General features: G+C 64.7%; 2 protein-coding genes across 2 annotated transcripts; both read left to right on the forward strand.

Moving 5' to 3' along the window:
- Positions 1–7: 7 nt before the first annotated feature.
- On the forward strand, positions 8–2,913 carry LOC143160740 (BLOC-3 complex member HPS1-like). Its single transcript, XM_076338848.1, has 10 exons — positions 8–70; positions 648–815; positions 890–1,066; positions 1,138–1,205; positions 1,340–1,462; positions 1,574–1,638; positions 1,834–1,979; positions 2,077–2,190; positions 2,332–2,414; positions 2,694–2,913. The coding sequence occupies exons 1-10, from the start codon at positions 32–34 to the stop codon at positions 2,854–2,856; spliced, it is 1,146 nt and encodes a 381-aa protein (XP_076194963.1). The 5' UTR covers positions 8–31; the 3' UTR covers positions 2,857–2,913.
- A 1,220-nt stretch (positions 2,914–4,133) lies between these two features.
- Positions 4,134–8,861, forward strand: PYROXD2 (pyridine nucleotide-disulphide oxidoreductase domain 2). The gene is made up of 16 exons (XM_076338097.1): positions 4,134–4,339; positions 4,773–4,792; positions 5,038–5,131; positions 5,210–5,283; positions 5,395–5,541; positions 5,685–5,838; positions 6,053–6,114; positions 6,220–6,317; positions 6,696–6,837; positions 6,929–7,063; positions 7,166–7,238; positions 7,347–7,503; positions 7,637–7,791; positions 7,939–8,045; positions 8,118–8,238; positions 8,462–8,861. The coding sequence occupies exons 1-16, from the start codon at positions 4,162–4,164 to the stop codon at positions 8,530–8,532; spliced, it is 1,788 nt and encodes a 595-aa protein (XP_076194212.1). The 5' UTR covers positions 4,134–4,161; the 3' UTR covers positions 8,533–8,861.
- Positions 8,862–9,636: the final 775 nt, after the last annotated feature.

Below are 9,636 nucleotides of genomic sequence, written 5' to 3' on the forward strand. Positions count from 1 at the left end.
AGGCAGCGAGAGCTGGTTGGAGGGCGCTGAGATGCTGGGCACCGGGGAGGCAGACGCTGCAGATGTCCAGGTGAGCAAGGGGTCTTGCGGTCCCCCCCAGCTCCATGCCTCCCCAGCCTGTCCTGGTGCTCTTTGCGGTCTTTGGTCCTCATCACTTGTCCCTTGCTGTGCTGCAGCTAGGGATGCGCCCCACATCCCCCGTGTTGTGCATAACCCTGTGAAGGCTCTGACCACACTCCCTGGGACATTGCTTATGGTCTCCCTGTCCAGAGCTGTTGGCACAGAGGGGCCAGGGCTGCCTCGGAGCAGTCTGGTGTCTCCCTCTGCTGCCTCTGGACTTTCTGGGCTGCTTCCCTGCCGGATGCCGCAGAGCCTCACACGCGCTCTGCAAGCAAGTGCTGGCCTTGGTGCAAGGTGTTTGCAACCTGTGTCTTTGCAAGCGGCTTCCCCTCTACCTGCTGCTCTTTTGGGGTCCCGGGGCGCTTCCCTCGCTGCTGATCTTTTGCTGCGTGGCCCCTCCAGCTCCCTCAGTTCAGTCATGCCCGGTTGCAGCTTTCAGGGCATTGCTGTGTCCCACCAGAGCGTCCTGGGTTGGTGCGGGCTGTCTTGTCCCTGCAGGGGGCTGAGCATCTCCCTTCTCTCCCCAGATGGCAGAGGACTTGCTCCAGACCTTGGGGCCTCTGGTCCCTGAAGCTTCAAACCCCAGAAGGATCTTCCTGGATGCCAACCTGCGGGAAGGTTACTGCCCCTTGCTGCCACACACCATGCACTGCCTCCCACTCTGGCCAGGCATCTCCCTTGTCCTCCTGACCAAGGTGAGCTGCCTCTAAGGTGAGGGAAGCGATGGTGGGCTGGGTCCTGGCTCACCTACCTCTCCCCTCCCTGGCAGGGCCCCATGACCCAGGTGGCCGTTACCTTGTACCAGCTGCTGGATGGTTTCTTGGTGCTGGAGAGGAAGCTGGAAGAGGGGCCGGAGGCGGGAGCCCCACGCTCCTACCCGTTCCTGGCTGAGCTGCGGCAGCGCATGGACAAGTTTGTGAAGAAGCTGAGCGGGCAGGACATCCAGGTGGGAGTGGGGACACAAGGACCCTGTCCTGCTGTTCCTGCAGCCTGACGCTGAGCCCTGTCTCTCTCTAGTTGCAGAACACCTGGGTGGACTTCAAGAGCAAGATATTTTCCCGGAGCGAGCCTGGGAGCTCCCTGGAGTGAGTACGGGGTGGCCAGGGAAAGTCTCCGGGGCAGGCAGGGACCTTTCCCAGCCCGGGGGGCAGCATGGCTGTCCCTGCGGCGCTGGGGTTCCAGGGGCCAAACTCTGTGCCGTCTGTGTCTCCCGGCTCAGGCTGCTGCAGGCAGTGGCCAACGTGAAGCGGCAGCTCTGCTCCGTGTACCGCCAGCTCTTCCTGGCCTCTGCTGGCCACAGCCTGTCCCAGGGACTGCGGGACCGTGCCCAGAAGCTGATGAGGTGAGTCCATGGGCACAGCCGGCATCCCCAGGGGAGCTGGGGGATTGCTTCACACCCAGCTGTGCCGGGGCTTCGGAGGTCCCGGCCTCTCACCATGCCTCTTCTTGGCAGGGAGAAGCTGCTGGACTGGCGGGACTTTTTGCTGGTGAAGAGCAGGCGCAATATCACCATGGTGTCATACCCGTCCCTGTGGCTGGGAGCCCAGCCCGGCGAACAAGGGTCCCCGGGGCGTAGCAGAGGTGGGAGTGGGACCCTGTCCCCCCAGCACCAGGCTTAAGGGGAGGAGTGTGGTGGGCGAAGGCAGTTTCCCCAAGGCTCAGGGGCTGTCCTGGAAGGGCACCAAAGTTGTTGGACACCCTTAACTCACCCCACATACCTGGAGGACTTTCCTGGCCTGGTGCACTTCATCTATGTGGACCGCACGGCCGGGCAGATGATGGCACCATCGCTCAGTGTGACTGAGAAGTCCAGCTCGGAGCTGGGCAAGGGCCCCCTGGCTGCCTTCATCAAGAGGAAGGTACTGCTTGTGGGGCTGGGGGTGGGATGGGGACCACAGGAGGGAGCGATGGTTGGAGGGTTTTCTGCTCAGGCTTCAGGTGCCCCTTGTCCCCCAGGTCTGGTCCCTGATTGCGTTGGCCCGGCGATACCTGCAGAAGGGCTACACGACGCTCATGCTGCAGGATGGCGACTACTGCTGCTCCTACTTCCTCTGGTTTGAGAACGAGCTGGTACGTGGGGTGAGGAAGGGGCTGAGCCCCTCTCCCCCAGCACCTTCTGGGGGCAGGGAGCAGGGCTGTAGGCACCACCCGGCTCTGGCTCCTTGGCGGTCCCCTCCGTGCTCCTGCCCTCTGCTGTCGTCTCTTCCCCAGGGCTACAAGCTGGAGGTGATGGAGGTACCGGTTCTCTCCAATGATTCTGCTCCCATCGGGATGCTGGCAGGAGACTACTACAGGTGAGCAGTCCCCAGCCCTGTGGTTTGGCACCAGGGCCCGGGGCTGTGCTGGCACAGGGGTCCCTATGAGTGATGCTGTCCTCGCTGGGACATCGCTGCAGGGTGGTACCAGTGCTGTGGTGTCACCAGGATTGCAACAGCCCATTTCCCTAGCCTGGTGCTGTGGTCCTGCCAGCAGACAGGCACTGTGTCCTTGCCAGGGATTTGCTAGGGGGAAGGTGGTTAGAAAGGGGGTGCCAGGCTGTGCTGCACCTGCTGAACAGGTCTTCTCCTTACCAGGAAGCTGCTGCGTTACTATAGCAAGAACCACCAGGCAGAGGTGGTGAAGTGCTACGAGCTGCTGACTGTGCACCTGGGCATCATCCCCTCCGAGCTCGTGGTCCAGCAGGCCTGCGACTTGGCCCGGCGCCTCTGGGAGCCCTCCCGCATCCCCCTGCTCTGAGCTGCCTCCAGCCACCTCGAGGCCAGGATTAAAGCGGGTGTATGGGTGTTCCCGGCACCTGGGCTGCTTTCTCCGTGTCTGTGCGCTATCAACCATGTGTGCAGGCAGCCATGGGCAGCCTTCCCATCCTCCAGCCCGGCTGGGGCTCCCACTGCCCACCTCCCCACTCCCTTCAGGCTTCACTGGCACACAGCAGCCTCCAGGGACAGGCAGAGAGTGGGGCTGAGAGGTTGCTGGCAAATCACCTTCTTGCTGAAAAGTGTGTTTCCAAAGCAGGATTTATAGCGTTGGCTTGGCATCACCACCGGGCTTTGGCTAGAGAACAAAAAGGTGTAGCCAAACCTGCATGGAGGAATGGCTCAGGGTGCGTCCCCCTTCCCCCTCGCCTTCAAATGCAGGGTGTGGGGCCCTTGCAGGCTTGGCAGGCTCTGGGGAGGTGCAGCCCATCCTGCACCCCCTTCTCGGCACCCGGGCTCCTAGACACCAGTCAGCCACGGGGCCAAGCTCGGCTGTGAACAGGGGGTAAAGCCGAGGCAGCTCACGTGTTTCCCAGGCGTGTTTGGGCTCGGTGCACGCGAAAACCCCCCAGGCACAGCTGGGGATCGGGCCAGCCCCAAGGAGCTCTGGCAGCCGCTGCCCCTTGTCACTCTGTGCTGCTCGCTGGGGCTGGGGCTGGCGGTTCAGGGAGCACTGGACCGCGGCGGGGCCTTTGCCCCATCCTGCTGGGCAGGAATTTGCCCTGCCAAGCAACAGCGCTGGGTTTGGAGCCAAGCTCACCCCCAAGCTGCCCCTTCTCCCACTGCTTTCAGGTCTCTGCTTGGGGCTTGCCTGCTCTGGCGGGGGGCAAGCTCCCCCTGTCTTACAGCGCGTGTTGGCCCATCACTCCAGCCATGTGCCCCTGGGTCCTCCCTGGAGCAGAACAGGGGCTGGGGGGGCTCTCAAGCCTGCACCTGCCTGCTCAGTGCCTTCCTGGGATATAGGCTGGGGAGCACCTGGCATCCCACTGAGCACCAGGCAGGTTCCAACCCTGTTGCCTTCTCAGCACTGGGGCTGGTCGCCGGCACCCCTGCAAGTCCCTGGCAAAGCTTTGTCAGGGTCAGCGCCCTGCTGCGGGCAGTGCCGGGGGACAGCACTTGGCTTGTATCCCTGTCCTGCCCAGCCTCCCCACAAGCCCTGGGACGCAGCGTCCGGCCCTGCGCCAAGGCGTCCCCTGCCCTGGCCCTCCTGTCCCCTCCCCGTGCCCGGAAGCCCTGGGAAAAGCTCTGCCATGAAAGCAAAGTCCAGGCTGCTGGACACAGGGCAGCCATGCCTGGGCACTGCAGGGCCATGGCAGCCGGGCTCCGGGCAAGGCTGGGCACGGGCTGCCCTTCCCGCTGGCTGTGGGGCTGGCATCTGTCCCCGGGGCTGCCAGGAGTGCGGCTGGCCCATGCTGGGGCTGCAAACCAGCTGCAGCGGGAGTATGACGCGGTGGTGATCGGGGCAGGTAACGTGGGGTGAGGGAGCTGGTGCTGGGCTGCAGGGAGCTGGTGGGGACACCCAGCTGCCCTCCCCCCAGGGCAGGCGGCAGGTGGGGACCATGGTGGTGCTGGGCATGTTGCAGCCCCCAGCATGCTCCTTGTGCCAGGGAGGGTGCAGGGCTCTTGCACAGCTGGGCACATGTTGCAGCCCCCCAACATGCTGCTTGTGCAGGGTACAGCTGGAGCATCTGCTTTGACCACTTCTGTCCCCCTCCCCTGCACCATTAGGGCCAGGGCTATAGGGACAGGGGAGGATGCTCCCTGTCACCTGTATCCCCATGTCCAGAACCCCGTTATTTGGGTGGTTGTGGCAGCCCCGCATCCCAGGCATGGCAGGGTGCCCTGTGCCATAGGACAGCCCCGCTGCTGGGCTCAGCTCGCCTCCCTCTCTCCTTGCAGGACACAACGGGCTGGTGGCAGTGAGTACTGAGAGCGGGGTGCTGTCGTCTCCATCGCTGGGGGACAGTGGGGAACCAGGGAGCGTCTGTGCCGTGGGCAAGGGAGGGTGTTGGTGGCAGGGCCCATGGGGCTGGGGGCTCCCACAGGGCTGTGGGGAGCAGAGCCCTCCCTGGTGAGGGGGGGACCGTGTGCAAGAGAGTGCTCAGGGTGACGAGGACACGTCCTACCCAGAGGGATAGGCAGCATGACACTGCACTCCCCCCAGGCTGCCTACCTGCAGCGGGCAGGGGTGCGTACGGCTGTGCTGGAGAAACGCCATGTGCTGGGCGGCGCGGCCGTCACGGAGGAGATTGTGCCAGGTACCCCTGTGTACCCCGTGTCCCCCTGCCCCCAGCCAGCCCTGGGCGCGGGCACCCCCACCACCCCACGTCTTCCAGGCTTCAAGTTCTCCCGGGCGTCATACCTGCTCAGCCTGCTGCGGCCACAGATCTACACCGAGCTGGAGCTGCAGGTACCGGCACCCATCCCTCACTGGGCTACCAGCACCTCCCAGCGCACTGTCAGGGTGAGCCTGCTGCCAGGCCATCCCTGCAGGGTGGGTCCTGCCATCCCTGTCTTCCAGCGGCATGGACTGAGGGTGCTCCCGCGGGACCCCTACTCCTTCACCCCGCTGCTGGAGGACAGGAGCCCCCCCCGCTCCCTTCTGCTGGGGCATGATATGGCCCAGACCCAGCGGCAGATTGCTCAGTTCTCCCAGAAAGATGCCCAGGTACTGTGGGGGCACGCACCCGGCATGGCAAAGCCCCCGAGGGACTGCCCTGCCCAGCGGAGTGGTAGGGATGCTCCTAGGTGGGTTATCCATTGCACCTACCATGGCGCAGTCCATCTTGCCCCTGCTCTGTCCCCTTTCAGGCTTACCCTGAGTATGAAGCATTCATGGGGGGCTTGGTGTCGGCCCTCGAGCCACTGCTGGATGCCCCCCCGGTGGATACAGCTGCCCTGGGGCAGGGCTCCCTGCTCCAGCAGCTCAGGGCCCTGCAAACCCTGTGGCCCTTGCTGCGGGCAGGTACATTTGGGATGCTGGGGGACCCCGATGGCAATAGGTGTTTGCCTGCACCTGGAGCGGGTGATGCTCCTCCCCAGGGCACAGGCTCCTCAGGAGCTCCAGCTGGGCTGGCAGGCCAGCAGGCTTGCTCACTGCCTGTTCCCAAACCCAACCGGGCACAGGCAGTTGGCCCTGGCACAGCTGTGCAGATCTCACACTGCCTCTGCACCCCCAGGACTGGCGCTGGGGTGGCAGCTGCCCCGCTATTACGAGGTGCTCACAGCCCCCATCTCCAAGGTGAGTGCTGGCAGCAGTGGCACAGAGCTACCAGCCGCCTGCCTGCCTGCCTGCAAGGGTGCTCCCCCACCCCAAGCCTGGCGCTCTCCTTTTCTCCCGGGCCAGATCCTGGATCAGTGGTTTGAGTCAGAGCCCCTGAAGGCAACTCTGGCTACTGACGCGGTGATTGGAGCCATGGCCAGCCCCCACACCCCCGGCAGCGGGTGAGGGTCCCTTCCCCCCAGGGCTCATGGCTGCACTGTCCCCCCGTGCCATCCTCTGTGCCGGCAGCTCCTTGGCTCTGCTGTGCCCTGGCACCCCATGCCCTGCCCCGCTGCCTCTCCCTCCCACTGCCCATTCAGCCTTGCTGGGGTGGCTCAGGGGTTGGGGCTGAGCAAGGGGCTGCCTCCCATCCCTGCCATATGGCTCTCCTGGGTGGTCTCCACTGCCCCTTTGCTGTTTGGACACCTCTGCAGGATTTGGCATCCTACAAGCTGGTGTGGTCCCATCTATGGGGGCCATGGCATCATCCTTATTACGCCCATGCAGGTGACAGACCTGTCCCCTTGGCCGGCAGCTAACCTGGGGTCCTGCCGCTGCAGGTACGTGCTGTTGCACCACGTGATGGGTGAGCTGGAGGGACGTCGAGGGGCCTGGGGCTACGTGGCTGGTGGGATGGGGGCCCTGTCCCAAGCCATTGCCCGTGCAGCAGCTGCCCAGGGAGTCCACATCTTTGCTGAGAAGGTACGGGGTGTCTGGGTGCAGGCAGCTTCCTGGCCGGCCTGCAGGCAGCAGGGATGCTCTTGGTGAGGTCCTGTCCCCTCCGTCCGCCCAGGCGGTGTGCCACGTGCTGCTGGGCAGGGACGGGCGGGCGCAGGGTGTCGCGCTGCAGGATGGGACAGAGGTGAGGAGCAAACTGGTGCTGTCCAACGCCTCCCCCCAAATCACTTTCCTGGAGCTCACCCCCCAGGTATGGGGTGCACGGGGCTGGCAGGGGCTTGGCGTGGTGGCATCCCCTGGCTGGGCTGCCCCCCTCACCCCTGGGCTCCGCCCCGGCCTCTCCCCCCCGCAGGAGCAGCTGCCAAAGGATTTTGTCCAGCGGATCCGGCAGATTGACACGTGCTCCCCTGTCACCAAGATCAACGGTAGGTACTGGCAGGGCCACTTCTGCTGCCGCCCCTGCTGGAGGGACCTGACACCGGGCTCAGCAAGAGGCTGCACCCCACTTCCCCCGTCCCCCCTCCCATGCCCAGTGGCAGTGGATCAGCTGCCCAGCTTCCTGGCTGCCCCCAACACCCGCGACGGCCGGCCCCTGCCCCACCACCAGTGCTCCATCCATCTCAACTGCGAGGGCACCCACCTCCTGCACCAGGCCTTCACTGAGGCCGCCCACGGGCACCCCTCCAGCAGGTAGGAGCCTCCACCAGCACACCTCGGTGCCCGGGGAAAGGGGCAGGACAGCCATGGTGGGTGGTGCTGGGGAAAGAGGTTTGGGGTGGCTGAGTCCCCCTCTGCCTGCCCAGCTAGTGTCCTGCTCCCCCAGGCCCATGATCGAGCTCTGCATCCCCTCGGCACTGGATCCGGGGCTGGCCCCACGGGGCTGCCACGTCGTGTCCCTCTTCACGCAGTACACCCCCTCCGTGCTGGTGGGCGGGCAGCCCTGGGACGAGCAGGCCAGAAATGCATATGCAGACACGGGTACGTAATGCATACATGGACATGAGTATGTAATGCATACGTGGACTTGGGTAACACCAGGAGCGCTGGTCCCTGCCCACAGGCAGAGTCGCCCTGGAGCTGCTCAGGGGCTGGCTGCTGCCCACCAGTCCCTTCATCCCTCTCTAGTGTTTGACTGCATCGAAGCCTATGCCCCGGGGTTCAAGGCATCCGTCATCGGCAGGGACATCCTGACGCCACCAGACCTGGAAAGGATCTTCGGGCTGCCCGGCGGGGTGGGTACCATGTGGGCTCAGCTCTGAGCCCCGGGCCAGGCACAGCCAGCTCACACAGAGCTCTGCTTGCAGAACATCTTCCATGGAGGGATGTCTCTGGACCAGCTGTACTTTGCCCGGCCGGCACCATCCTACTCAGGCTACCGGTCCCCAATTCCCAGCTTGTACCTGTGTGGAAGCGGAGCCCACCCTGGTGAGTAGGGCTGGGAGCCGGGACCCTCCTGGGGGACTGCAGGAGGAGGGCAGAGGCACATGGAAGAGGTACCAGGGCAGCACGGGGGCGGGGGGGGGGGCAGTCCACTCCCCTCTCTGCCCTCTCACAGGCAGGGAGGTAGGGCAGCTCCGCTGGGGCAGCCCTGGGCCCCATCTCCTGGGGCTGGAGCTGCCTGCTGCTCCCCATTTCTGCTCTCTTGCAGGAGGAGGAGTAATGGGAGCAGTGGGACGCAACGCTGCCCAGGTGGCCCTCGAGGACTTCAGACGCCTGTGATATGGCAGTGGTGACACCGACTTCGCCTATGCAGGGCTGTGGCTGCAGCGAGCCATGTTGACCCCACGCAGAGCCCTGCCTGTCCCCAACTTACTTCCCAGGCATCACAGAGCAGCAGCATCCCCTGAGAGCTGGGGGGGTGCAGGCTGGCAGGGTCCCTTTTGTGCTCCCAGCTGCTACTGTCACCTTGAACACATGCTGCTCCCAGCCCGCCACAGCCCCCCCTTGCCCAGGTGGCTCCTGGTTACCAGGCAGCCATGGCGAGCCTCGCTCAGCCCCTGCCTGCACCCATGGAAATAAACCCTGGCCCAGGCTCTGTCTTGAGCACAGTCGCTGTGGTTTTTTCAGCTCTTTGTGCAGCTCCCAACATGCTGGCGTGGGGGGCTGCACTGTGCCATCTGCACTGTGGCTGGTGATGCAGCCCTGGGGGAGCTGCCAGAGGGGACAGGCATGTCGCAGAGCAGTGAATGGGGATAACCAACCCCTCGCCCTCTCCTCCGCTCACTGATGCAGGCTCAGGTGCATGCAGGGCTATTTGGCTGGAGCCACCCAGCCTTGGGCTGGCCTGGACCACCCCAAGGTGCCTAGAACAAGCAGGGAAACAGGGAGCTGCTTGAGACCTGCTTTGCTACCTGGAGCCCCCAAACCGTCCTCTGTCCCCTCTGTCCCTCAGTGGCTGTGTGTACAGCAGCCACGCGCCCAGCAGCTCAGAGATTACAGGAGCCAGGACTGGCAGCTGCCCCCCCCGTGCCCCGCACACCCCCCTATTCCTGCTGGGAGCTGCCTGCACGTGTTCTGGCCCCATCCCTCCAGCCGCAGGGCAGATGCTCCGTGCAGCCCAGCGGCTCTCGCTGGCCACCCCTCAGACAGCGGCAGGCCCGGGGTGTGCCCCTCTCCCGGGCTGCTGTCGGGAGCCGCTCGCTGCAGATTACAGAGCTCACATCCTCTCCCTGCCCTCTTCCTCCCCCAGACAATGCTCCCGATTCAGCCGCCCGCCTCGCCTCCCACCAGGCCCTAAATACGGTGCTGCCAAGCTGAGCTGTTGCACCTGAACTGGCTGAATCAATATTGACCAGCCAGGAATAGTCCCGCAGCCCTCTGAGA

Source organism: Aptenodytes patagonicus, chromosome 5 (assembly GCF_965638725.1).
Source record: "Aptenodytes patagonicus chromosome 5, bAptPat1.pri.cur, whole genome shotgun sequence".
NCBI lineage: Eukaryota > Metazoa > Chordata > Aves > Sphenisciformes > Spheniscidae > Aptenodytes > Aptenodytes patagonicus.

Excerpts from the sequence above, each read along its gene's own strand:
- LOC143160740 (XM_076338848.1), top strand. The coding sequence starts at position 32 with ATGCTGGGCACCGGGGAGGCAGACGCTGCAGATGTCCAG. Across the intron at positions 816-889 it reads CCCTTGTCCTCCTGACCAAG|GGCCCCATGACCCAGGTGGC; the intron begins GTGAGCTGCCTC and ends CCTCCCTGGCAG. Across the intron at positions 1,463-1,573 it reads CGTGCCCAGAAGCTGATGAG|GGAGAAGCTGCTGGACTGGC; the intron begins GTGAGTCCATGG and ends TCTTCTTGGCAG.
- PYROXD2 (XM_076338097.1), top strand. The coding sequence starts at position 4,162 with ATGCCTGGGCACTGCAGGGCCATGGCAGCCGGGCTCCGGGCAAGGCTG. Across the intron at positions 5,839-6,052 it reads GTGGCCCTTGCTGCGGGCAG|GACTGGCGCTGGGGTGGCAG; the intron begins GTACATTTGGGA and ends CTGCACCCCCAG. Across the intron at positions 7,504-7,636 it reads CACGGGCACCCCTCCAGCAG|GCCCATGATCGAGCTCTGCA; the intron begins GTAGGAGCCTCC and ends CTGCTCCCCCAG.